The 27,565-nt window shown below is 36.4% G+C and overlaps 1 protein-coding gene across 3 annotated transcripts; it reads left to right on the plus strand.

Annotated features, from left to right (window-relative positions):
* Positions 1-1,879: 1,879 nt before the first annotated feature.
* On the plus strand, positions 1,880-26,730 carry zgc:152670 (uncharacterized protein LOC557059 homolog). Of its 3 annotated transcripts, none has more exons than XM_036556306.1 (14): positions 1,880-2,129; positions 2,627-2,723; positions 4,048-4,193; positions 4,928-5,065; positions 11,684-11,917; positions 15,240-15,385; positions 15,996-16,172; positions 16,785-16,846; positions 16,951-17,047; positions 20,209-20,259; positions 20,339-20,389; positions 20,522-20,590; positions 22,580-22,676; positions 26,401-26,730. In XM_036556306.1, the coding sequence occupies exons 1-14, from the start codon at positions 2,054-2,056 to the stop codon at positions 26,469-26,471; spliced, it is 1,512 nt and encodes a 503-aa protein (XP_036412199.1). In that variant the 5' UTR covers positions 1,880-2,053; the 3' UTR covers positions 26,472-26,730. The 3 variants fall into 3 exon arrangements, with proteins under 3 accessions (XP_036412199.1, XP_036412200.1, XP_036412201.1); XM_036556307.1 differs by lacking the exon at positions 26,401-26,730 and adding an exon at positions 23,627-23,774; XM_036556308.1 differs by lacking the exon at positions 11,684-11,917.
* The last annotated feature ends 835 nt before the right edge of the window (positions 26,731-27,565 follow it).

A 27,565-nucleotide genomic window follows, 5' to 3' on the forward strand; every position in this document is an offset into this window, starting at 1 on the left:
CTGCACAATTAAATGGGATATCTGATGTTTCTTTTTCCCTTTAAAGCTACTTAGCTTTAAAATAAGCTATTATTAATGGAAACTCTCCATTAAGGATGCCCATTTAAAGCTCAGGTATGTTAATAATTCTACGTCCATCCTACCACCAAGTCATTATTGTCATGTTAACATTAGGCTCTGTGGCTACTGGTCATGGGTGTTAGAACATTAACATAATCATGTGACCTACTTCACTTTAGGTTTTGTGGCACTTCTGAAATATTGTTGGCTAGATTTGTTACAGGACTGAGTCATATTAATTTATTTTTTCCTTCAGTATTCAATCCAGCATTTCTGCTGATATCGGCCTGATACTCATACCCAATATCGAATCAGTGCCATACCTGTTTTTTTTTTTAAATGTCCACATATACGCAGTACTGTGCAAAAGTACTTTCACTTATTTTAATTCTAATCAAAAGTTATCATTATAAAGTGTTTTTCAGGAGCAAGAACAAAAAAACAAAACATATGTAAAAGAAAAAAGACAATTTCATCAAAACAATATAGCACCCGATTTTTTCAGTATTTAGTGTGTCCACTCTTTGCCTTTATTACAGATTCCGTTCTTGTTCCGCTTTCAGTTAGAAGTTGGTTGCATTTTCTGCTTAAGTAACCTCACACACATTCACTTGTCTTTGGATTTGTATGATCAAAATCAAAAATCAAAACAAAGTTGTATTATGTCCTTTAACAAAGTGCCAGAGGTGTGGCTTGCCCAGAAACTACCCGGCGTTCTTGTAAACCTTTGCATGAGCTTTTGCATATGTCGTCATCTCAGCACTGATAACTCATTGCTAGGTTTTGCTTTTGTTTCTGTGTAGCTGTTGTCCATCAGGATAGGTAGAATAGTTTGAAAAAGTCAGAAGATTCATGTAGGTTTACTGCACTGTGAAAAAAAAAGTTAAGTTTGTTTACCTCTGTAGCATTTTTTATTGCCTGAACAAAGAATTTGAAATATATTGGTGTAAAATGTAAATTTTAGTTAGTCCAACAAAATCTGCTTCAGTGCTCAAAACACATAAAATATTTAGTAAGAAGAATAATGTAGTCATTATAATTAAGTTGTGGCCACAATTTAGAAAGGTATAAGAACAATAAATCATGATAATTATGACATTAGAAAGATGCGGTAGCGAGATAATTAAACTGTGGCTATGGCTAGTAAGGTTTGAAAATGAGATAAGGGTGAAGGTGGGTGTGAAGGAGGAGTGAGAACAAGATAATTAAGACATGGCCATCACAGAGTAAGGCATGGGAACAGGATAATGTAGTCATAATAATTGAGTTGTAGCCCACACAATTCAAAAATGTTTTGGGGTCCTGTTTTCACACCTTAGTAAGTTGGGCATTATTTTTATTATGAAGGGATGTGACCAGCTCTGTAGTATTTTCTCTTTTCCACAGGAGCTAATACATTTGGAAAATAAGATGTAAATATAAAATAATAAAAAAAAAATGTTCTGACCTATAGCAGGCTTACTGTTGTTAGTTCAGGATCATTAAAATTATTGTAGCTTATAATACAGCATGAGGAAAGTTTTGTATTTTATTTTTCTAAATGTATTATTGTAGAGTATGACTGTAGTTTTACAGTAATTTTAATGTAGTATGAAATATAGCAGCTTGCTGGCTAATTGCTGTACGTTATTTTTATTATAACAATAAACCTTTACAGTGTTCTTCCACTGACTGGTGACCTTCAACGAAGTGCCAGAGGTGTGGCTTGTCCAGAAACCACCCCTGCATTTCAGCCTTTTGCTAGGTTTCGCTTTTGTTTCTGTGTAGTTATTTGTTGTGTTTGTTGTGTCAGTCAGTTGTCAGGTCAGCTGATGGGTATTTCCCCATGTGTTCCTCTATAATACACTCACACAGCACGTTCTTGGCACATTATCTAAATCAGTGCTCCTGCATCTTGTATCTAGGAGCCGTGCCAAGCAGGTTTACTGAAGCAGATTAGAGAAGTCTTCCTCAGAATCAAAGTCTAGCCTTGTCTTCAGTTTTAAGCAGCAATATGGGTACAAAGAAGTTCATCATATTTTTCTGTTGGCTTGCCTGCGCCATGGGGCATGAATTCTACTCATCCACAGGTAACATTCATTTCACTCTTTCTCTATCTCTCTCTCTCACTCACTCTTCCAACCTATAGTCGTATGCGAAAGTTTGAGCGCCCCAGTAAAACTATGTTGTTGATTTTCTACGTGAAAGTAAGTTAACACAGCTCTACAGTGAACAAACTTCTATATATTTTAATACACAGTTACTGTTTATTTGCTGAACAAAAAAAAAAACACATAAAATGTGGCAAAAGTTATGCCACATTTTACATTTTATGTTTTATTATTATTTTTTGTTAAACTCAGCAGCAGAACAGAAATTGTGCACTAATTGTGAACACAAATTTGAAGAGAATGTCCAGTTTATATTCCCTGTAATAGATTTTATAAGATTTAGTTTTACTTAGAAAATCCACAAAACATGTCATTTGACTAGGAGTATTTGCACTGTATGTTTTCAGAGTTTCAGTGTGTAAAAGAAATGAGACCCCAAAAACGACTATTCTTAACACAAAATCTGTTTTTCTTAGATCTCATGGCAAATCTCATAACAAAGGAGGAGGAACTGGTGCAAAGCTTTGGTGATTACATTGAAGCAGTGGAGGTACATCTATTGAAACTGAGAAGGTAGTATATTCCAAATGTATTTATCAAATATATTTCTGCAATGTATGAAAATGACTAATAAATGTTTTTTGTTAAATACATTTTCAAAATGCCCTTGTTTATATTTGTCACTATTTTCTTATTTGTATGGAGTTTTAACATACAGATAAGGTTTAGGTTGTAGATATAACTAAATATACAATATATGAACTGAATGAACGATACTGACTTCTGTGTTTTGCATTATATTTTGTATTAACCATGTATGTATGCAGTAAAACATTGCTTACACAAAATGTATTTCATATACACAAGATATCAAATTATAATTGCATTTTCACAGTGTATCAAGTGTATACCCACAACATCTGCCTTTGCCATGTTAAAGGTTTAATAGCTAATAATTTATATTAAGTTGCTGGAAGACAAATTCATTTTAAAAGGTATTCCAAACAGTAAAGTGCACTAGACAAGTATTTTGGCTATTTTCATTTCATTTCATTTCATTTTTATTTCAAATGTTTTTGATAAATACATTTACATACATTTATTTTTGGTACATTTCTAGATATCATATTTCCCAGTATATTTTAAAATAAATGCCTTTTAAAATGCATTTGATTTATATGGCAATATATTCTAAAATACATTTTAGTGTTTGGAATGTGTTTTGATATGGATTGCAATGTATTTGAAATATATTGCAAATATATAAAAATATATGTCCATATATATTATTTCTGGTTTCTAGTGGTTTGGTGGCCAGGACTTCAAGTTACATGACCATGGTTGTCTTTAAACTGTTTTATTTTTTGTTTCCATGTAACGGTGCAATTTGCTTTTACTGAGTCGATATATTATATATATATATATATATATATTGCTGTTGTTGGAAGAAAACTCCAAAATGGTAACTTTACAGAAAAAAAAACAGACTTCTTTCCAAGTCATTTTGGGCTGTTTCTTTTGGTCCATTCATAAGGAAATTTACACACAATGTAAAGGGCAACAGGCACTTTCAAATTATGTCAAAAACTGAAAAACAACAAACATGGAGATACAAGGTTTTCTTCCAACAGCAGCGATATATATGTGCAGGATTGACTTCTTTGTAGAAAATGTTAACTTATTTCCATGTAGAAAATCAATAAAACATCATATTTGACAAGGAGCACCATACAAATGTATGTGTCTGTGTTACGGTTCTTTATGTCCAAATGAGTAAACAAATTAATAACTAAATAAATTAAAATTAAATTAAATAAAAAAATACAAATAAAATAAATAAAACAATTTAAATAGCATTGTTTACCTGCTAAATAATTGTAGAATATGTTCATTACAGTGTTCTGCTGGTTCTTCAAATACTGAAACTCTCTGGGAGACCAGACCTAGAGATGAGCGACCCACTAGCAGCTTACAAGTTAATGAGGAGACTGAGAGAGGAATGGGCAACTATTGCTGAATACACTAAACTGAGTCCCTTTCAGGGTAAGGACTTGTATCTCTTAGGTGTAAATGGAATTTTCAGATTTTTCAAAATTTCAGTTGCTCAGATAAAAAAGCATTACACTTCTATGAACAATTCTGACTGTACCTTTCTCTAGAACAGAGCGTTTGGTGAATTAGTTTGCATGTGTTTACATTTAATCCTGCATAGATTGAAAACTCTCCTTTGAGTCTTGAAAATGTCAAAGATGTGCAAAGGCATGTGTTGGGGAATTTACCCCAGCATAGTAAGATAAAAGTTTAGAAATGTATAAAAAACACCCATTCATAATTTCTGAGATATGATATACACCAAAACTAAAAAGAGAAGGCCACACATTGAACTTCAAAAGTGAAATAGATTATAAAATTAATAAGAAAAATGTTTTCCAGTATACTAGGAAAATTAAACATAATTAAAAGAATGGATAAAAATGGAGAAAAATCATTTCAACAGGTCAACATGTTCTCACATACACACATAACCTCACACACAAAGGCCTGACTAAGACGTGGTCAGTCCCACATGATCCAATGAGTGAGCCTAAAGCCACAGAAACCTTGAGCAGAGTTTTGAACACTCCTCTGGGTGACACCAGACTATGAAACTACATTTAAAAATATATATATTTATGTCCTAGGTCATGTGTCATTGAATATCTGATGAAACAAATTAAGTCACATTTCATTTCTTGAATTTGTATTTGTAATGATTGAATTTTCTGAACATGATTCAGAGTATCAGGACCTTTTGGAATACGAGTTACAGCAGATCCCTGGCAAAAATGATTTAGATGAAGCTGCTGTTGGGATAATCAGACTTCAGGAGATCTACAAGCTCTACCCACAGAACATCACTACAGATCATTTAACAGGTCAGACCTTTCAGATTCTTAAACATCCTGTCAGTTAAAGTAAGCAGAGCTTCAGCTATGACCATCTACGAAGACAACGCTCTAAAACAGCAGTTCTCAATCCAGGTTCTGGAGTACCACTGGCATGGATATTTTAGACTCTTTCCTCCTTTCAACATTTGATGCAACTAATGAACTAATTAACAAACTTATCAACCAATTATCAGGCCCTTTCTCAGATGAGATGGGTATGTTAGAGCAGGGTAAAAACTGCTGCATACAGGATGAGGATTGAGAACCAGTGCTCTAGAAAATAGAAATGTTATTGTTTTACTATTTTGTACATTATTATATGAAATTATAATGTAATTGTTATGTTAAATTAATAACTTATGAACGGTTTCTGGCCATTTTCCATGCATATGCTTTGTTTAGGATACATAGTCTGTTTCCATGGAATCATGCAGCACATTTTCAAGTGTCAGAATGCATACGATATGTAATGGTCATATTTTGATTATGTTTACTAAAGCTAGCTAGTGGGGACCACCAATCATGATTTTTATGGCCAATTTTGATTCCTTTACATTTTGTTACTAAGATTTTTATAAGCTTTTTATTTCGATTTTTATAAGCTTTCTTTTTAAAATCCAAAGCTCACGCTGTAGCCCATTTCGATGCTGTTTTTTTTTTTCTTTTGCCTCTTTTTCCAATTTTTGGATTTTTTCCCAATTTTCTCCCCAGTTTAGTTGTAGCCCACTTCAGCAGCTAGCTAGGTCTCCCTCAATCACATGATGCTACCAAGCTGGTACAGTGAAGGCTAGCAAGTGCTTCCTCTGAGACATGTGAAATGCCACTACATCTTTTTGAACTGCTGCTAATACAACATCATTGGACAGCTCAACATGCTTGGAGAATACTAAATGCCAATTCTGTTACATTAGCTTACAGATGCCTGCAATGGCTAAAATCGCCCTGAATAATGGGGGTAGAGGGGGGACCATCCTACCCACCCAGAGAGAGCAAGGACAGTTTTGCTCTCTTGGGCTTCCAGCCACAGATGGCTGTGGCATCACCAGGGACTGAACTAAAACATCTGTTGTGGTTAGCTGTGTAGCCTGTATGGCTAGCAAAGTAACGTGATGCTTTCAAGGAACAATATGTAACATATTTACTGCATTAAATCATAAAATGACATTGATGTATCATCAGAGATAAAGGAAGCATGCATGGGAATACGGAGCCGTTTGAGATTCAGCCCGGGTTTGATGCCACTTCTGACTGAAATACGGACATTTAAAGCGTGTAAGCCATTCAAGTCACATTCTTTAGACTTCTGGATTGCTGTTTTACAGTGAATCATAAGTACTTTAATTCAAGCCTGTGATATTAAACAGGGAAAGTGTTTGCCTTTGGGAAAGCTTGTGCAACCTGCTGAATCTTTCTATGGGTGGATTTTAAAGAAGTAAACTCCTTCTCTAAAATGTTTGAACGGGGGGGCTTATCACTAGCTACACATAAAAAATAACTCTGTAAAGCATAATTTGTACACAGTTGCACACTAAATCAGTCGGGGCTGGTTGAGTGAGCTTATTAAATACTTCCCTCTTGTGGTGGATGGAAGTAAAACATCTAACTGGTTTCTTCTGACACTTCTCTAAATTCATGAACAGAGACATAAAAAGTATAGCAAAACCGTACTTAAGTATAGTTAAAAAATAATAAGTAAAAAAATAAATGGAAGTATAGAGAAAAAAAATAAGTGGAGGTATAGATAAAAAATGTACAAGTAAAAAATAACTACATTTAAACATACTCAAGAATATACAACCCCAATTCCAAAAAAGTTGGGATTCTGTGTAAAATGTAAATAAATATAAATAAAAACAGAACGCAATGATTTGCAAATCTCGTAGACCTATATTTTATTCACAATACAACATAGAACACAAAAAAGTTAAAAGTGAGACATTCAACCACAGTCTTGCGGACTCAAAAGGAGAAAGACTATCCAGCTTGTTATCAGTGCACAGTTCAAAAGCCTGCATCTCTGATGGTATGGAGTTCTATTAGTGCCTAAGGCTTGGGCAGATTACACATCTGGAAAGACACTATCAATGCTGGGCGGTATATAGAGGTTTTAGAACAACATATGCTCCCATCCAGACAACGTCTCTTTCAGGGACGGCCTTGCATATTTCAGCAAGACAATACTAAACCACATACTGCATCCATCACGACAGCAAGCTTTCGCAGAAGAAGAGTCTGGGTGCTCAACTGGCCTGCATGCTGTCCAGACCTTTCACCAGTAGAAAACATTTGGTGCATCATGAAAGGAAAAATCTGGCAAAGAAGACCCAGGACTGCTGAGCAGCTAAAATCCTACATCAGATCAGAATGGGACAACATTTCTCTCCCAAAACTCCAGCAATTGGTCTCCTCACTTCCCGGACGTTTACAGACTGTTGTTAAAAGAAGAGGGGATGCTACACAATGGTAGACATGGCCCTGTCTCAACTTTTTTGATATGCGTTGCTGCCATCATGGTTTTCATGAAATGGTAAAATGTCTCACTTTTGATGTTGGACGAGAAGGCCTCCACTCTAATTCATCCCAAAGGTGTTCTGTCGGGCTGAGGTCAGGACTCTGTGCAGGCCAGTCAAGTTCTTCCACACCAAACTCATTCATCCATGTCTTTACGGACCTTGCTTTGTGCACTGGTGCGCAGTCATGTTGGAACAGGAAGGGGCCATCCCCAAACTGTTCCCACAAAGTTGGGAGCATGAAATTTTCCAAAATGTCTTTTGCTGAAGCATTAAGAGTTCCTTTCACAGGAACTAAGGGGCCAAGCCCAACTCCTGAAAAACAACTCCACACCATAATCCCCCTCCAAACTTTACACTTGGCACAATGCAGTCAGACAAGTACCGGTCTCCTGGCAACCACCAAACCAGACTCGTCCATCGGATTGCCAGACAGAGAAGCCTGATTCGTTACTCCAGAGAACATGTCTCCCCTGCTCTAGAGTCCAGTGGCGGCGCTTTACACCACTGCATTCGATGCTTTGCATTGCGCTTGGTGATGTAAGGCTTGGGTGCAGCTGCTTGGCCATGGAAACCCATTCCATTAAGCTCTCTATGCACAGTTCTTGAGCTAATCTGAAAGCCACATGAAGTTTGGAGGTCTGTAGCGATTGACTGCAGAAAGTTGGCGACTCAGCATCGACTGACCCCGCTCTGTCATTTTACGGGGCCTACCACTTCGTGGCTGAGTTGCTGTTGTTCCTAATCGCTTCCACTTTGTTATAATACCACTGACAGTTGATTGTGGAATATTTAGTAGCGAGGAAATTTCACGACTGGACTTGTTGCACAGGTGACATCCTATCACGGTACCACACTGGAATTTACTGAGCTCCCGAGAGCGGCCCATTCTTTCACTAATGTTTGTAGAAGCAGTCTGCATACCTAGGTGCTTGGTTTTATTTACCAATGATTTGGATGGGTGAGTGAATACTTTTGGCAATGTAGTATATATATATATATATATATAAAATGTGCCATTACTTTTGCATAGGCAACATTTTTTAAAAAGGATTCTATACAGCATCATTTTTTTTACTAAAGAACCCTTGAAGAACCGTCTTTTTAAGTGTGTAATTTAAATCGTCTCACTAAAGACTGGAGAGTCTTGGAATGCTTTTCTGAATGGTAGGTCAACACACTTACAGGCTAGCACTGCATCCTCGTTGAATAACAGAACTGGATGGAAAATGCCTTCCAAAACTACTATGGCAGTGACCTTCCGTAAAACACTGTTTTAGGGGGGGGTCTCTGAGCTGGCAGTGTTTTTGCTTGATAGATGGTAGTGGTGGGAGAGGGACACGATATTGTTTAATTTTTTTTCCACCCTGTTGGTGCTTGCTGATGTAATCAAAAATCAGAAGACGTTTTAAGAGGTGGGAAAAGTTGACTGCACTTCATTCACCAACATAACAGCCGAACTGCACCTGTGTATATGACAATCTAACTGAGTGGGTTTGTTGTGGAAAGTGAGTCTCTCCTGGTGTGTGTGGGAAGTACCAGCACACTGCCTCAGCCACAGAAAAGTGTATGCCATTAGCAGTAGTCATATTACTTTAATCAATCATAATTAGATAAGCTCAGTGTGTATAGATAAGCTCAGGTTGCAGTATAGCAGTTACTGAAGGGCTATTACTTAAAGGGAAGAGAGCCAGGATAAGAGCTAAGCTAACCCAATTCCTACCTAAGAGAGCGAGGAGTGAAATGAGTCATCATCCCCTACCTAATTAAATGCCTGCTCTGTTTACCAACATTGTCTTTTTTTTCTTTTCCATGGAGAAAATCTAAGTTCATCTGTATTAGAGCTTTATAAAGGTGTCTGCTAAACGGCAGTGTAATATAACCTATTTGTATCTTAACCAACTGAATTCCGTAATGCGTGCACAGGGGGAGGGGGGCCTGTGGTGATGGCGGGATTTTGGCCTTTCCAGGCTGTGTATTAGATGACTGGTTGGATTATTATTTTTCCCTTTTTTGCGGTGGTGGGCTGCCATGGAGAAATGTTACAAGCGGAAACACTGCAATTTGACACAATATTGTTTTTTCTGACATATGAAAAGCTAGAACAGACAAAGTAGTGACACATTTTCAAAATATTATCAAAAACTATGAATGCAATTGCTTGTATACAATATTTCACACACTGTACTGTACTAAATCAAATTAAGCAGGGATAATTATGCTCTATTTTTAATCAAACATGCAGTTGGAAAGTGATTTTTAAGTAGACAATATCCACAATATGCCCAGAAAAGCATATTGTTGTTACATATTGCAATAAAATTTATCATGATAACGATAAATATTGTTATGATGCCCAGCTCCACTGACAAGTGAGCATACTAGCTATCCAGCATTTAAAAAAAATATATGCCTAAAAAACTCTTATAATAGCTTATTTAATAAGATGACCATTGTCTGTAGTGCCTACTTCACGAAAGTCCAACAGTTTCACAAAAGAGAAACTAGCCTTCGGAAAGCAGCTTGTTGAGCCGTACCTCCTCTCACTCTGCTGTCACTGGATGTTGGAGATGCTGCTGTGCAGAGTGTTTCTGTATAATTTGTTGGCTATTCTAAACGTCTAATAAATTCTAACACAGTCAGAATGATTCGACACTCATCATAGCCACATAGCTACAGTACTCTAATGCACATCTTTTTTCATTAATGGAAAGAAACCACCATATAACTACTGCTGTCCAGATTTTATTTGAGAGGTGGACCATTCTCAGGACAGAAGTGAGAACAACACAGTAGAGTTTGTGACACTGGTACGAGTGTACAGTAGTATACCTCGGACTGTGGAGAGTAAGTGTACATTGTGTTTAAAAGCCCATGCAAAACTGTTGTGCCTGAAACACTGGTCCCAGCGTCACACACACTACTATGCCACAATCATATTCCATGCTGATGTCACTGCTGTGCTAAAACTGGACCCCCACCCAAATAAAATTTGGTCAGTTGTGATCCAATGGTGGTACACAGTATAACAGGTGATTGATAAACTCTGCAACAACAGATGTGCTAATTGTAGGATACCTACTAAGTGCATGTAAATGATAGTAATTGTAGTGATACCTGTAACCAGAGCTGGGCAGAAGACTTTGAAAAAGTACTGATGGCTGAATACTGAATACACTGTTTTAAATGTATTCAGTTACAAAGTCTGTTACAATACATAAAACAATAACATATTTAAAATTTAGAATACATCTTCATAAGACAAACGTAATTTTGACTTAACTCACACTCTTCCTTGCTGTTACTTGTTGTCAGTTTTCTTCATGTAATTATTCTATTAATATAATATATTCAAATGAATGAAATTCTGAAATTACATTTTTTTTTTCCTCTCATTATCTGCTTCAGCCCACTGCTGTTCCCACTATAGCAGGACTGCTGTCTGTCTCATGAATGAAGCAAACAATTCACCATTTCCCAATAATTGCAGATTATAAACCACAAGAGCTGGTTTATAATTTGCAAACAGTAAAAACATTGCAAACATATTGATTAGCTGATCAATTTACAGTGTAGGACTCATTGTTGCACTCGTCTTGTGCTCGTTCATGTAGGTTCAGTGTTCTCAACCTGGCAACCCGCATGAGCTTCGAGTCTGTGGCGGAGGGGGTGAGGGCAGACAACTCTATTCAATATTTTGAATTTGGACTGCAGTACCCATTTTGAATTGCTGTCAGTATTACATATTGTTCCTCAAAGCCCTTACATGGCCAGGGTCTGCTGGCAAAGTTTTACTACACGCTTCTATAACCTAAGAATAGCTCAACCAATTTGCATTGAAGTCCCTGTAGATACTGAATAATAAATTGGTCAATTGCATGTTTGGAGCCAAAATCTGCATCCCTACTAGCTAGCATTTAACCTTACACAAACAGATAGAAGAAGTGCTGCAGGTTTGTAATTGGACAGTGATCAAAAGACCATGGAATGATGAGGTTTGAGAAACCATGACCTAAATAACTGCATGATAATTACATTTAAATGAACTTTGTGCCATTAGCCAAAAATGTTTGTGACAATGGTTAATGCTGTACAGGGACAACAGTCCATTTAAACTTGGACCAAACCTACCATTTGGGGAAAGTGGCTTACACATTGGGAAGCTACCAGCATGCCTTCCTATGGTTCCTCCAGTGTCTCTCTAAGATAAAGGAACATAAAGATGCAGACATTTTGAAGCAACTGCTGTTTGAGTACCTCGGATCATCGGCCTACCTCTTTGGAAATCTGCCTTATGAAATCTACTTCACTCAGCAGCGTGTAAATCTGGGTAAGCGTCATTTGCTGATGCAGAGCAATTCACTGTCTTACAATCTTAAAGATGCCACAAAGCATTCTTTGGAGTGATGTCATAGAATAACCACATTTGGTCCCCTAAACAACCTTTGTGTGGTTTCACTTGAGTTCTTTGAAGAACCATCTACTGAAAGCTTCTTTAGGGAACCAAAAATTGCTCTAAAGAACCCTTTCGGGCATCTTTATTTGCAGTCAGGTCCATAAAAATTTGGACAGTGACACAATTTTTGTTATTTTGCCTCTGTATCCCATCACAATGGATCTGAAATGAAGCAGTGAAGATGTGATTGAAGTGTAGACTTTCAGCTTTAATTCAAGGGGTTTAAAAAAATATTTAGGAATTGTAGAACTTAATGTTGTAATAATTTCCCATTAACATAATAATCCCAGAATAGTTTCCCAATAATGTAATAAACTGCCTGATAATGTCTTAATTGTTATTGTAATAACTTTTATATTACATTACATTATTTGGACTTTATTGCATTTTCAGTTGATCATATGTAATACCATAAAACTTAAAAATTAGGCATTTATTACGTGCATGACACTTTATTTTTAGTGGTCCTTTTTAGATTAAACAAACACTCAACAGAAAGTAACATATAAGCAACATAGCAATGATGTAGCAGCAGTGAAGCATCTGAATATATTCAGTAGGCTATCAAGGGACTTTTCATTAACTTTGTTAATAAAATTTCTTTATAATCCGCTGAATTCAGTTGTTTTTCACTTTATTTGGAGGTACCAAGTTCATATCTATAGAAGTCCACCTGAGAAGGCACTGAAAGCTATATAAGTGCTTGGCCAAAGCCTAAATCTTAAGGCTCTGAGAAGATGTAAGCTCTGACATTTAGGGAAAATGCCTTGGCCCCATCTCTTTCACCTGTAACTTATAATGTTTGCTTTAAGGCCTAGAACCCTGTGATGAAGCAGACTAAGAAATTTGTGAAGGATCCGTGTGCAGATTTATTAACAATAGGGCAGTCCAAAACCCGTGGTAAAAAAAGGCAAACCAAAAAAGGTTGTAACAGAGAAATCAGTCCAAAAGGCCAGACGGACAGAGCAACAGGGACAAAAAGCAAAAGCAGATTCCAAGAGGTCAGGCAGAGATTCGAAAGACAGACAGACAGACAGACAGACAGACAGACAGACTCTCAGTAGTCAGACTCGAAAGAACTGGCAATACTTTGCACAGACTGGCAGAATGGGAGGAGTATTTAAGGTGTGACTGATTAGAGAGATGATGAGGTACAGGTGGCTTGATTCTGGGAACAGGGCTAGTACTCAGGAGAGGGTAACCTCTGGTGGCCAGATAGTGAATTGCTGGCCGAACCCAATTCCAAGGGCACCAGTGATAGCTTCTTTTACCCTGTGTCTCAGTTTGGAGACTTAAAGTCTAAGAGCTGAGAAGTAAAACGCTATTTGCCTCATGCCACAGGACAGTCAAGACAAGAGGACACCCCAGTCTAAGCTTATGCCTCTAAAACCTAATGCCAACATATGAACACTGATTTTTTGGGCTTTCTCAGCTTCTGCTATGAACTGAAAATGAATGTAATATTACATTTTCAGAAAAAGCTGCTACATTATCTATTTAAAAAAGAAAAATAATCATGAATATAATAACTGAATAAAAACAGTACATTACCAATAATGTAATACAGTATTACAAATGATTAACCTGAAAATGTAATAAATTGCCAATAATGTAAAAAAAGTCCTACATTACTGGTAAAAATTATATTACATTAACAATCAATTATTAGGCAAGTTTTTACATTATACAGTTTTATTACTTTATTTATTTATTACTGGGTGTTATTACTTTATTGGAAAATTATTACAATATCAATCGCTACAGGAATTACATTCATTTTTTACATAGTCCCTTCTTTTGCACAGGCTCAAAAGTAATTGGACAGTTGATTGATTAGCAGTCTCCTGGCCAGGTGCGTCCTGTTTCCCCATTATTTCATGACACATTAAGCAGATAAAAAATCTGCGGTTGATTTTAAGTGTTGAATATGCAATTGGTTGCTGGGACTCTCAATATGTGGTCCGAAGAGATGTCGATGCAAGTGAGGGGGCCATCATTAGGCTTACAAACCAAAACTAAAACAAACTATCACTATCTATCAGAGAAACAGCAGAAACTTTAAGAGTGGCCAAATAAACAATTTGGTACATTCTTAAAAAGAAGGAATGCACTGGTGACCTCAGCAACACCAAAAAGCCTGGAAGGCCACAGAAGACAACTGAAGTGGATGATCACAGAATTCTTTCTGTGGTAAAGAAAAACCCCTTCACAAACATCTAGTCAAGTCAAGGACACTCTAGAGGAGGTCGGCATATCATTGTTAAAGTCTACAGTCAAAAGATGCTTCATGATTATAAATACAGAGGGTTTATCTCAAGATGCACACTCAAGAACATAAAGGTCAGATTAGACTTTGCTAGAAAACATCTAAAAAAGCCTGACAAGTTCTGGAACAAGATTCTTTGGGCAGATTAAATCAAGATTAACTGGGATGATGGGAAGAGTGCATGGAGAAGGAAAGAAAGGGCTCATAATCCACACCACACCACATCATCTGTCAAATATGGTGGAGGCAGTGTTATGGCATGGGCATGTATGGCTACCAGTGGAAATGGGTCACTGGTGTTTATTGATGTGACTGCTTTTTGTTAAACCCCATGAATTAAAGCTGAAAGTCAACCTTGAATCTCAATTTAAGTTGATTGAATATCAACTGCTTCATATCAAATCCACTGTGGTGGTATACACTCTCAGAAATAAAGGAACGAAACTGTCACTGGGGCAGTACCCTTCTTGTCACTGGGGTGGTACCCTCAAGGGTACATCTCAGTACCTTTAGTCAAGGAGCATAATTGTATCATAATCCACCAAAATTATGTCTTCTAAGTTGTATTGACTCTACGCACCCCGTCTCATCTCCAGGCCTTTTATTTTAATGTTCTTTTTTAAAACATTAGGTCAAGAAAGGGTACAAATACATACTTTTCACCTGGGGAAAACCTATTTAAAGTACACAATTGGACCTTAAAACCACTGTTGTACCTTTGAGGGTACATTTTAATTGTTTGTACCTGATGAATGAAAAATTGTACCTGCACAGTACCTTTATTTCTAACTGTGTACAGAGGCGAAATAACAAAAATTGTGTCACTGTCTAAATACTTATGGACCTGGCTGTGCAAGTAAGAGTTTGTAAGAGTTTGTGTATGTCTACATATTTACACCATCCATTTGTTTTCTTACCTTTACCTCTAAGATCCGACTAACCTGGAAGCTAGACTTGACCTGGTCAGTTTAAAAGGTCAGCGTTCTGCACACATCTCAAATCCAGATATTCTCACACTAAATGAAACTTCAAAAAGCACCTATGAGGCCCTCTGCAGGGGGGAGGCAGTCAAGATGGCAAGTAACATCCATATTTGAATATGTTAAATCTAATAATAATAATAATAATAATAATAATAATACATGTTATTTCAAGCACCTGTCAGAGCACCAAGAACATTGTCCAAAATGTTAAAGGATAAATATTACAATTGTAATGTTTTTACAGTCTTGATACAATCATAAAACTTAAAAGCATTAAAATGAGTGCAAAAGTACTAGTTAAACGTAAGCCTGCATAAAAGGAAAAGTCAAGATTTGAAAAACCTTAACAGTATCTGATGGTTTGAGGAAGGGTTTTCCACAACCTAGCGGCACCCTTACTAAGAGCCCGTTTATCAACTGAATGTAACTTAGTGCAAGGATTATTGAGGAGAGCAGGGTCTGAAGAGTGCAACATATGGGCAGGTCCATAGTGTTGAAGTAAATCAGAAAGAAAAAAGGAAGGTGCCAGTCCCTTTAAGGATTTGTAGGTGATAAGAAGTATTTTAAAAGGTATGCAACATTTAACTGGGAGCCAATGAAGATTGAGAAGAATTGGAGTCATATAATCCTAAGGTTTGCTACAGGTCAACATCCTGACCACTGAATTTTGTGTGCATGTTTTCCTTTTTTCTTTATATATTAGAAGTCCAGAAGGAAGAGGCAGTTGACCTGTAGATACAGCACGGTTGGAGGGAACCCCAAACTCATGTATGCTCCAGTGAAAGAGGAAGAGGAGTGGGACAAGCCACCGTTCATGAGATACCACGATGTCATCTCAGAGACAGAGATAGAGCACCTGAAAAACTGTTCAAGGCCTAGGGTAAACACTTATTTACAGCTACAATTTGATCAAATTTACAGTGTTCCCAAAAATTGATCTATCTCTGCTCTGCACACAAATGCTTTCTTTTGTGGCAACTAGAGAAATTGATGCAGTCATTAGAGGCACTACTGAACAAAGAATTTCTCATTTAACACGCTATGGTGCTAGCTGAAGTAGGTAGGTTGTAGGTAGGTTGAGACTTGACACTATACCAATGTTATGCAGTTACACAACAAAATAACGAAGAATATCTATATTTTAAGATTTAAAAATCAATAATACACACTAAATTGATTTTTTGCCATTTTTTGTAAATCTTCTCCAACCTTGCAACAGCTGGTAGGAAAGAATTTTTGGGGTGTAACATGGATGCATCAATTATGAATTCTGCAGAAATGTCCATGAACAGACTCATTTGAAAAATTATGAATGGTTAAATTTTTTCTATGAAATTCATCAAAACTGCTTGTGTTCACTGCACTTCAGTTGTTCCTACTACTGAGTTATTTGCATACTGATGTTGCTCTCTGTGGTCTGCTGTTCTGTTTGCCTTGCTGTGCATATAAATTAATTTAATTCACTAATTTATCAACATTTCTCTTTCTGAAGCTTCAAAGGTCTGAAGTTAATTCCAAAGATAGTCCAGTTTCATTTAACCGTGTGTCACAAAGGTTAGTCATTTCAATTTTAATAAATTGATAACTGCACTATAAATATGTATTCAGCCAGATATAATTGATTTATAATTGTTTGTGTATGTGTGTGTTTGTATCAGCGCTGGGCTCACTGAGGAAGATCCTGTTGTTTTCCGGGTTATTCAGAGACTGTCTGACATAACAGGCATGGACATGGAGTCGGCAGATTCACTGGAGGTTCTGTCACTTTGCTAATTAGCCATGCAACCTAGTGAGGAATTGTAGCACACAACTTTTTTTGTAGCAAAAAAATGGTTCTTTTATTGTTACAAGCTTGACATCGAACAATAGAAGAACGCTTTTTGGTGATATATATAATCATATGCAACACGTTCTCCATTAGTCTGAAGAACGATTTCCTGATGCAAAGAACCCTTCAAGCATGCAAAAGGTTCTTTGAGCGTTCATTAGTCTATATAGAACCACTGTCTTTGAGAAAGAACCCTTGAAGAACGATCGTTTATAAGAGTATGTACCGTGACTGAACTGAACCGTTTTCTTTTATAAGTTTATACTTAAGTTTGTGCATAAAGTCTTTACAAAGTCCTTAATAAACAACATTGTCAACAGATTATAGACACCATTCATACTACATTTAGATTAAATTTGGTTGCACCACAAGGTCAAGTCTTTGCTAAAAAAAGGACTAACAAATGTTAACATGACGATAACAAGTAACTTGCACTGCATTTTTCAATGGAAAAAGTATCCAGTATAGTAGAGAACAACGTGTGCACATTGAACTGAATAAAACTAAATACCTGTAGCCACCATCTGGTTATATTTTAATATTTCCTTGCAACAGCTAAATATGCAGCTTTTTAAATGATGGTTTCTGGACTACCAACACAACAACAGCATTATTTTAGATATTTTGGCAGCTGCTGTGATTCACTGTGCTGGAACTGTGAATTTCTGGAGTTAAAACTAGGAAAGTGATAGCTGTAAACACTGTAAGTAAAATCACAACAAATAGCTTTTAGTGTTTTTAGCTTAGGTAACCAAATAAGTCATGTTTTTGGTCTTTTTTGTGTGGTTTCCTTTGGTGACACCTGCTTAGAAAGAGGTGTACATATTTAGTAACTAGCTCAATGTTGTGTAGACCTAAACGTAGTAAACACTTACGTTACAACTGGCCTATGTCTGACCTTAAGTATAACTGATGCACCTGATCATTAACAAGAGTGATCATTCACAAACATAGAAAAATAAATATCATTGGAAATGAACAACTCTAAAAGGTTGGTAAAAGGTTGTGTGCTACAATTTTTCTTTAGGTTAAATGTTTTGGTTTTTTTTTGCCAATATTTTATAAAGCTTGTCCAACCTTGCAACAGTTGCTATTATAAATTCAGGTTTTTGGGTGGGCCATGGATAAAACAACTGACCGTTTGCAAAACTCCTGCCTTCTTTAGTTATTATTGCAATTTCCATGAAACCTTCAGCTTAGCCTACCTGGTTAATATAATGTTCAGTGCAGCCATGTTTGAAAACTGACAAAATATGCATGATGGCCAATTTAATGTAAAAAAAATCTGTAAACAATGTTTACATGCATCAAACCAGGGAAATCATTTAGCTACTCAATGTTGAAGCAGCAGGTTTTCTTGTTTCATAAGTAGGAGGCTGTCCCTTCGGACGAGCTTTTGCTAAAGCTAACACTGGAGCTTTAAAGAAACAATACAAAGAATGGCATATTATCTATAACATTATTCATCTTTAGACAGCATATTAAAATGATTTTTAGCAAATACACAAAGCTACATACAGTCATATTAAGAAGTAAGTACAACCCAAGAAAAGATTTATTAAAATATTTGGACATACAGATATCTGGCCTTTATTAAAATTTTCGATAGATAGATAGATGGATAGATAGATAGATAGATAGATAGATAGATAGATAGATAGATAGATAGATAGATAGATAGATAGATATTTAAGAAAAAAGTTAGTACACCCCTACATTATCACTAGTTCAAATTCGTCAAACTGAAATCAGACACACCCAATCAGGTGCTAATGATTAGAACATTGTTAGAAAATATAATAGGAGGAAGCTGTCTTATTTAAACCTCAGAGATCTGGTATGGTTTGTTCTTTGACGTTGGAGTGTGCTATCATCATACTGCAATCGAATATGCTCTCTGAGACCTTTAGAAAGAAAGTTTTTGACTAACTTAAGTTTTAGCTAGCCTCTGTTTTAATTTGGAAGTGTAGTCTTCTGCGTAGTTTAATTGAAAACATTTTCATAACTCTGAGTTGCATCAATATTACAGTGTAAAGTGCATAGTGAAAGTGTCATTACAGTAGTAGTTATGATATATTGCACAGTGTGTATTAATAGGAGAGGAGATACAGTGATGAAGTTCAGCACAGTTCAGACAGCAGGAGATAAGTACCATCTCTGCAGTAAGGAGACTCATTGTAGAGCCTTATAGCAGTGGCTAAGAAAGATCTCGCATGGTGCTCTTTAACACAGCGCAGCTGTAACAGTCGACCACTGAATGTGCTTCTCTGTTTATCCAGTGTAGCATGCAGGGGTGTGAAGTGTTATCCAATATGGCTAACAGCTTGTTGAGTGTCCTCTGTTCTGCCACAACCTCCAAAGCGTCCAGCTTGACTCCTACAACAGAGCCAGTCTGCCTAATAAGTTTGTATATTTTGTTCAGAGCACTTTCGTTAATGCTGCTGCCCCAGCACACAACAGCATAGAATAAAGCACTCACTACAACAGTATGGCAGAATGTTCAAAGGAGCTTAGTGCACACACCAAAAGACCTCAGCCTTCTCATGAAGTAGAGGCGGCTTTGGCCTCTCTTGTACACTGCAAGAGTGTTACAGCTCCAGTCCAGCTTGTTGTCCAAGTGCACACCCAGATATTTGTAGGTCCCCACCACCTCCACATCAACTCTATCAATGGTGACTGGTGACAAGGCAGGTTTGGACTTCCTAAAGTCCAGCACCATCTCCTTAGTCTTACTGATGTTTAGCTGCAGCTGGTTCAGCTTACACCAGTCAACAAAGTCCTTCACCAGCTTCCTGCATTCCTCCTCCTGTCCATTCCTGTCCATAGCTTAATACCTTTTCATCTCTGTTAAGCTAATAGTTCTAACTAATTTACTGCCACAGCCATTGTCACTGCAGGCTTGTTCTGAGGAGTTTCTGGAGGAAGTACCATTTAAAGACGATTATGATCAGCTGAGAGGCATAGCAATTCTTATTTTGCAAACAGTCAATTACCTGCATAAGTGGCTGTAATTATACAGAATGAAAAATATGCTTGACTGCTTAATTGCATTTCTTCCTGATAAATGTATTTTTTCATATTACTTCAGGTGTCAAATTATGGGATCGGTGGACACTTTGGACCACATTATGATACCGGGGTAAGGAAGAACTTTTAATCATCTGTTGAAAGGTAATAAGCCTCTTCTTTGCACTAAAGCACTGTTTCCACTACAACAGAAACGTGATGAAAGCTCTGATGGCTACAGGATTGCCACCATCTTGATCTATGTAAGATTTTATTTCTCCATATAGTGTCCACACCCCACACATTTTCTGTCCATATAGAACCTACATGATTAGTCTTTCCTTTTACATCTGTGGAATTGAAGCACATTTAAAATGTTTCTTCCTCCATTACAGCTGAGTGATGTTGGTGTTGGAGGGGCCACCGTGTTTCCCAACATAGGGGCTTCACTGAAACCACAGAAGGTGATTAATTACACTGAACAATTACAATAGGTTAACAGCTGTTAATACTGTTTCTAGTGCAACATATTAAAATGCAAAGAAATTCACAACAAAGATTAACACAAGAAAGTCCAGTGTGCATATACAGTGCTTTTCTAAAGTATGTAAACACCTCAAAAGTTCTCATAATTTTCCACACTACAAATTATACTTAAGCACATGTTTGCAATCAGCATATTAATTGTAAACTAATTGTAATTTTAAATTGTACTGGTAAATTACTTGTAAACTCTTACAAGCTTTCTTGTTTGCCTTTGTTGCATAATGCTTGTGGACATTTTTCAAATAGTGCCACAGATTCTCAAAGATTAAGACTTTGGCTGCGTTCTTCTTTTCTGCTGATAAAAAGTATCCCCACAGCATGAGACTGCCACCACCGTACTTCGCCATACTGACTGTAGGGATGTTCCTTTTTATATTTCTGATCCAATGCTAACTGGGAGGCAGAAAGCATTTTTATACTGTCCTTCATTCTTCACACTTTTTCTTTAGGTTCACAACTTGACAAATGACTTTTAATTTCGACACAAAGTGCAGTTACTTTAATGGTTTGTAGATAAAAAAAACTCACTTTCAATTATAAGGGCATGTGACCTTGTAAGAGTGTTTTTCACCTGTGTAAGTTTGGAGCTTTAAGAAGATAGGGATTTGAAGACTTATGCTAGGAGCATATTTGAGTGTTTTACTTTCTTCAAAATATTTGCAGGCACATTTGTTCGGCTTTGACAATTTAGTATTGCTGCCCATGAGTTCACAATAAATGCACAAACGATAACATTTAAGAGGTTTAATAATTTTTTCAAAGCACTGCATATTACAGAGCCCCGGAGAGGAGGGGGGTAAAAATAAAACATAAATTGAGTGAAAGTTTTGCAATTTGTACAAATGTTTTTTCATTCGTGGCCAAGATTTCATTCTCATGAATTCATTCCCATGATTAACAATTCATTCTCTTGTTTTTTAAATTTGTGGCCACAATTTCTTAATTTGTTTCTCGCTTTAATCATGCACATCTTTTTAAACTGTACTGATGTTTGTTGATTCTGATGCCCTGTTGTGAAGAGGAGCTACAGTGTCCTCATAACACACCCAAATCAGAATCACACCTAATGAGCGCATCTTGGTTCACTGTGGCATAAATCTAACACATCAAAATCCTCATACAGTTTCAGGGAGCTGTTAGCACACGATAAATAAAATGATCTGTGCCTACTACATTTATTTTGTTTGCGCACCAATAAAAAAAAACATGCACAACGGGAAAAAAAACATGTGCACGATTAAAATAAACTGAGAGAACAAATTAAGAAATCATGTCCCTGAATAAAAGAAAATGTACCCACGAATTAAAGAAAATGTGCACATAATTAAAAGAAAACAAGAGAACAAATTGTTAATTGTGGGAACGAATTAAGAAATCGTAACCATGCATAAAAGAAAACGTATACAAATTGCAAAACTTCCAGTCAAATTATTATTTTTTTTTTACCACCGTCCCCTCCAGGGTTCCATAGTATATTAAAAGAAAAATTACTTACAGCTAATTATTAATTAATTAGATAATAATTAAGGATTCAGTCACATGGAGACTATAACTTGGTCTACACCACAATATTTATAGTCACATATCTAGCCAAGTTTTATACAGTTTATTACTTTCCCTCCTGAATAGACCAGTGTTTTCTAACCTGGAGGCCCATTGCCCTGCAAATTTTAGAGCCTTCCCTGCTTAAACTCACTACTTACAACTCATGGTAAGAGGATGTTAATGAGCTAATTAGTTGGATCAGTTGTGTTGGGAACAGGACCAACACTACAATGTGCAAAGCAGAGGCCTCCAGAACCAGGGTTAAGAAGCACTGGAATAGATAATGGATCATTGTCCATAATAGTAAAACTTGATGTAGTTGGCCTGTGGTATCTGTGCTATCTGTTGCATTTCTTTTTCAGGGTACTGCAGTGATGTGGTACAATCTCTTACAAAATGGGCAAGTAGATGAGCAGAGCCTACATGCTGGATGCCCTGTCTTTCGAGGAAGCAAATGGAGTAAGTCTTATGTGCCTCTGTCAGCATTCAGTCTGTAACATACTCTGAGTTGACAGTTTATTAGATATGCTTACCTTCTACCCTCAATTATTGGCCTGTTTATAAGGAACCCCTACTATCCAGACTGTAGCCCAGTAGAAAAAGAAAAGAGGAACTATACTTAAGTGAAAATATGAGTACTGTGTCAAAATATTAATCAATTAAAAATGGAGGTAAAAAGCCAAAAGTATTTATAATCAAACATACTTAAGTATATAAAAGTGAAAAATAATACTCAATAATAAAATTAATACTCTCACCCAGTTTAGTAACTCTGCCTTGACTTAACCCTTTTCAGCAAACTGGTTAGTGAAATTCAGAGCATACATAATATGATACTAACATAATTCGCAATGCACAGCACGGTCTCGCTCTCATTCTGTAGCTACACACTGTATTCCTGCTCCTTATCATTCTCAGCAGTGTAGGCTACAAGTGTAGTGCTAGCCTGATATGAAATTGATTGGATGTTTTGACCAAAAAATTATAAATTGTGTTGGAATGCATCTGATTGGCAAAAGAAAAATAAAAAAAGTAAAATATTAGTATAAATTAAAATATAAGGAATGAAAACTTTTTCTCTAGGAAATGTAATTCAGTAAGAAGTATTAATTTTCAGTAGTAATTATAAAGCACAAATCATCCAAAATAAAACTTAGCATAGTAACAAAGTACAATAACTTACAGTCAACCCCGGAATTATTGGCACCATTCATGAAAATGAGCTAATGTCAATATATTAAATAAATCACACATGCAATGAGAGAGTGTTTTGTTTTGTGAAAAAGATTCCTTAAATAACATATGTTTCAAAAATATTTTTTTTTTAATATAACCCCATTATCAACATTTGATGAAGTCTCCCCTGGCGAGAGTAACAGCACTGAGTCACTTTCTGTAATGTTTACAAGGTTGGAGAACACCTGTTGAGGGATCTTGGACCAGTCCTCCATGCAGGACATTTCCAGTTCCTTGATTTTCATAGGTCTTCACTACTGCCTTCGGACTACTTTCTTCAAACCACACCATAGGTTTTCAATAGGGTTCAGATCTGGAGACTTAAAGACTATTGCAGATCTTTGAATTAATGACTATTTCTTTTTGATTTTGATGTATTTTTGGAATTTCAGCCTTCTGGAAGAGGCAGACAGATTTTGTGCTAAAATCTCTTTGTATTTAGTAGAATTAATTATGCCATTTATTTTCCCATATGGAGAAAAATATATGGACATACACCGATCAGGCATAACATTATGAACATTATCCTTGTTTCTTCTTCCATTTCATCAGCTCTACTTACTATATAGGTGCACTTTGTAGTTCTACAATTACAGATTGTAGTCCATCTGTTTCTCTGCATACTTTGTTAGCCCCCTTTTACCCTGTTCTTAAGTGGTCAGGACCCCTATGGACCCTCACAGAGCAGATACTATTTGGGTGGCATTTCATTCTCAGCACTACAGTAACACTGACGTGGTGGTGGTGTGTTAGTGTGTGTTGCGCTGGTCTGAGTGGATCAGATGCAGCAGTGCTGCTGGAGTTTTAAACACTGTGTCCCCTCACTGTCCACTCTATTAGACACTCCTACCTTGCCAGTCCACCTTGTAGATGTAAAGTCAGAGACAATAGCTCATCTGCTGCTGCACAGTTTGTGTTGGTCATTCTCTAGTCCTTCATCAGTGGTCACAGGACTCTGCCCACAGGACGCTGTTGGCTGGATATTTTTGGTTGGTGGACTATTCTCAGTCCAGCAGTGACACTGAGGTGTTTAAAAACTCCAGTAGCACTGCTGTGTCTGATCCACTCCAGAGACCAGCGCAACACACACTAATACACCACCACCACATCAGTGTTACTGCAGTGCTGAGAATGATCCATCACCCAAATAGTACCTGCTCTGTGAGGGTCCATGGGGGTCCTGACCACTGAAGAACAGGGTTAAAAGGGGACAGCAAAGTATGCAGAGAAACAGATGAACTACAGTCTGTAATTGTAGAACTACAAAGTGCACCTGTATAGTAAGTGGAGCTGATAAAATGGACAATGAGTGTAGAAACAAGGAGGTGGTCATAATGTTATGCCTGATTGGCGTATATTTTTGTATGTTTAAAATACATGTCAAATATATTGCAATCCATGCCAAAATACATTCCAAACACTAAAAGGTATTTCAGAGCATATTACCATATTAACCATATATATTTCAAATATATTTAAAAAAACATTTATTACACCTGGAAATACACTATATAAAAACATATGTAAATGTATTTATCAAATACATTTGAAAATGAATGAAAATGGCCAAAATACTTGGCTAATGCACTTTACTGTTTGGAACATCTTTTGAAACTAATTTATATTCCACTATGTTAACTTTAAATATTAGCCAATGAATCTTTCATATGGCAACAGCAAGTGTTGTTGGTAATGATACACTGTGAAAATGCAGTTCAATGATTGAAATCCTGTTTATTTGAAATACATTTTGTGTGAGAACTGTCTTACCACATAGGCACAAGGCAAAACACAGAAGTCGATACCATTTAGTTACATCTGTAACCTTTATTAGAATTACATACAATAGAAAAAATATATAATAACAAATTCAAATAAATGCATTTTAAAAATATATTTAACAAATACGTTTTTGGCCATTTATATACATTACATAAATATATTTGATAAATTACATTTGGAATATATTTTTTTCATATGAGTTCACAAGGACCACTGGACCACTACCAGCAAAACAGCACCAAAACATCAATGGCCCACCACCATATTAGATGGTGGATATCAGGTGCTTGTCATTGTATGCGGTCCCTTTTTTGGCCAAACACAACAGTGATGTGCATTTGTCGTATCTGACAAAGGAGATTTTACTTGCTCTTTCTGTCAGTGGTAAGAAATCACTGAGCTCCTGCATCACCAATCAGTAAACGTCTCTAAAATATAACTTTATAATTTTGAAATACTATGGTATACCTGTCTACCATTACATTGCCCAACCCCACCTGATGGTTCCGCACAAGGGTGCTGCCAGGGATTTTGGGTCCCATGAAAAGATGTCACCTTGGGCCACCACCCCAGGCCACGCCAACCCTGAAAATATAACACTGTGCAGACATGCATTCAACATTCTGCATACAGTGGAATTCACTACTTGATACAAGATTGACACCCTCCAAAGAAATGTGTTAAAGGTCATCTTTTACAGTTTAAATGTAATTTTAAAATGTAATTTTAAATGTAATTTTTATTGTTATGCCAACTGACATGCAGTATAACACAAATGCTGCTCACCTCTTTCTTCCGATGTGGAGACAGGGCTGATTCATTGGTAGGGGTATGGGAAAGGTGAGACAGGGCTAATACACACAGAGTCTCTTTGGATGTTTTCTTTTATGACAAAAACAAAAAAAGAAAATGAAACCGTTTTATAAGTAAGAATTTAATATTATTTACCATATATTTTAGCCAATTGTTTAGGGCCCTGTCAGTCACAGGCCCTTAGAATCATCCTAACCCCCCATTACAGTGCCCCTTGTAACCCACTACCTCTTAAATTCACAACTCAGTATATGAATAGAGATTAATTTGTGTATTAAAGTGTTGTCTGGCATGTAGTAGGTCTATTTTATTTTAATTTGTTTAGAGTTGTTTCTTGATCATTTTTTTCCAGTTGCTACCAAATGGATTCGGGAACGAGGACAGGAGTTCAGGAGACGGTGTGCTTTGTCTGAGACAGAATGAAGATTTTCTCTTTCTTTCTCTCCATCTCTGGGATCTTCATAGTCATCACCTGTGCAAACTTATAGCTATTTTATCTGTGTCAATGTTAACTATTGCAGAGCACAGAGCTCATCTTATTGAAGACTGTATTAAAAGGGTATTCCACTGATTTTTCCAAATTTCTGCATAATTCAATTGTTGAGAGAAGTCAGTCAGAGTGGTTTGGTGTGAACTATATAGAGAAACCTACTAAATGCAATATATTTACAGTGGTAGTGATAAGAACCAGGGTCACAATGTCTACAAGGCACATATAGTCATTTTATTGACTATCCAAACCCACCAGTGAACCTTCACGTGCCTTCTGAGTTTTACATGTAATGCTGACACTGGTAAAATGATGGTAAATAAAAATTTGAGTACTTTGTGTACTATTTTTCACTAACATCTGGATTTGTTTATTATATATATAATATTGTTTGATTTAGTCTATGAGTTGACATATTGAGTTATTGGTATCAATATAATGAAAATCTAAGGTTTGATGTCTATTTCTGTCTCTTTTTCCTCTGTCTTTAATAAAAAAACAGATGGTCATATCTTACATTTTTAGTATTCCTTGTTTGTAAACCATTTTGGCAAAACAGTGAACATCAAAAACAGTTAACATGTAACATAACAGCAGGATAAATACAACAGCTAATAATGTCCCACTCAAAGGTTGAGGTATAATTAACTAATTTATGTACAGTTATATACAAAACTTTGAACATTCACAGTCTAATTACATTTTTAATCTACAGGGAACAAACATATATATATACGACCCTGTTGGGATACTGTGCGACAGATAAATAAAACTAGAACACAATGATGCTCAAATCTTTTAAACCCTATATTTATTTGAAAAAAGTGCAAAAACAACGTATCAAATATTGAAACTGAGAAATTGCATAATTTTTTGAAAAATATATGCCCATTTTGAATTTGATGCCAGCAACAAATTCCAAAAAAGTTGAGATAGGTGCATGTTTCCCACGATGCATCATCATCTCTTCTTTTAGCTATACTCTGTAAGCAATTGGGAACTGAGTAGACCAACTGCTGTAGTTCTG

Source organism: Colossoma macropomum, unplaced genomic scaffold, assembly GCF_904425465.1.
Source record: "Colossoma macropomum unplaced genomic scaffold, Colossoma_macropomum, whole genome shotgun sequence".
NCBI classification, from domain to species: Eukaryota; Metazoa; Chordata; class Actinopteri; order Characiformes; family Serrasalmidae; genus Colossoma; species Colossoma macropomum.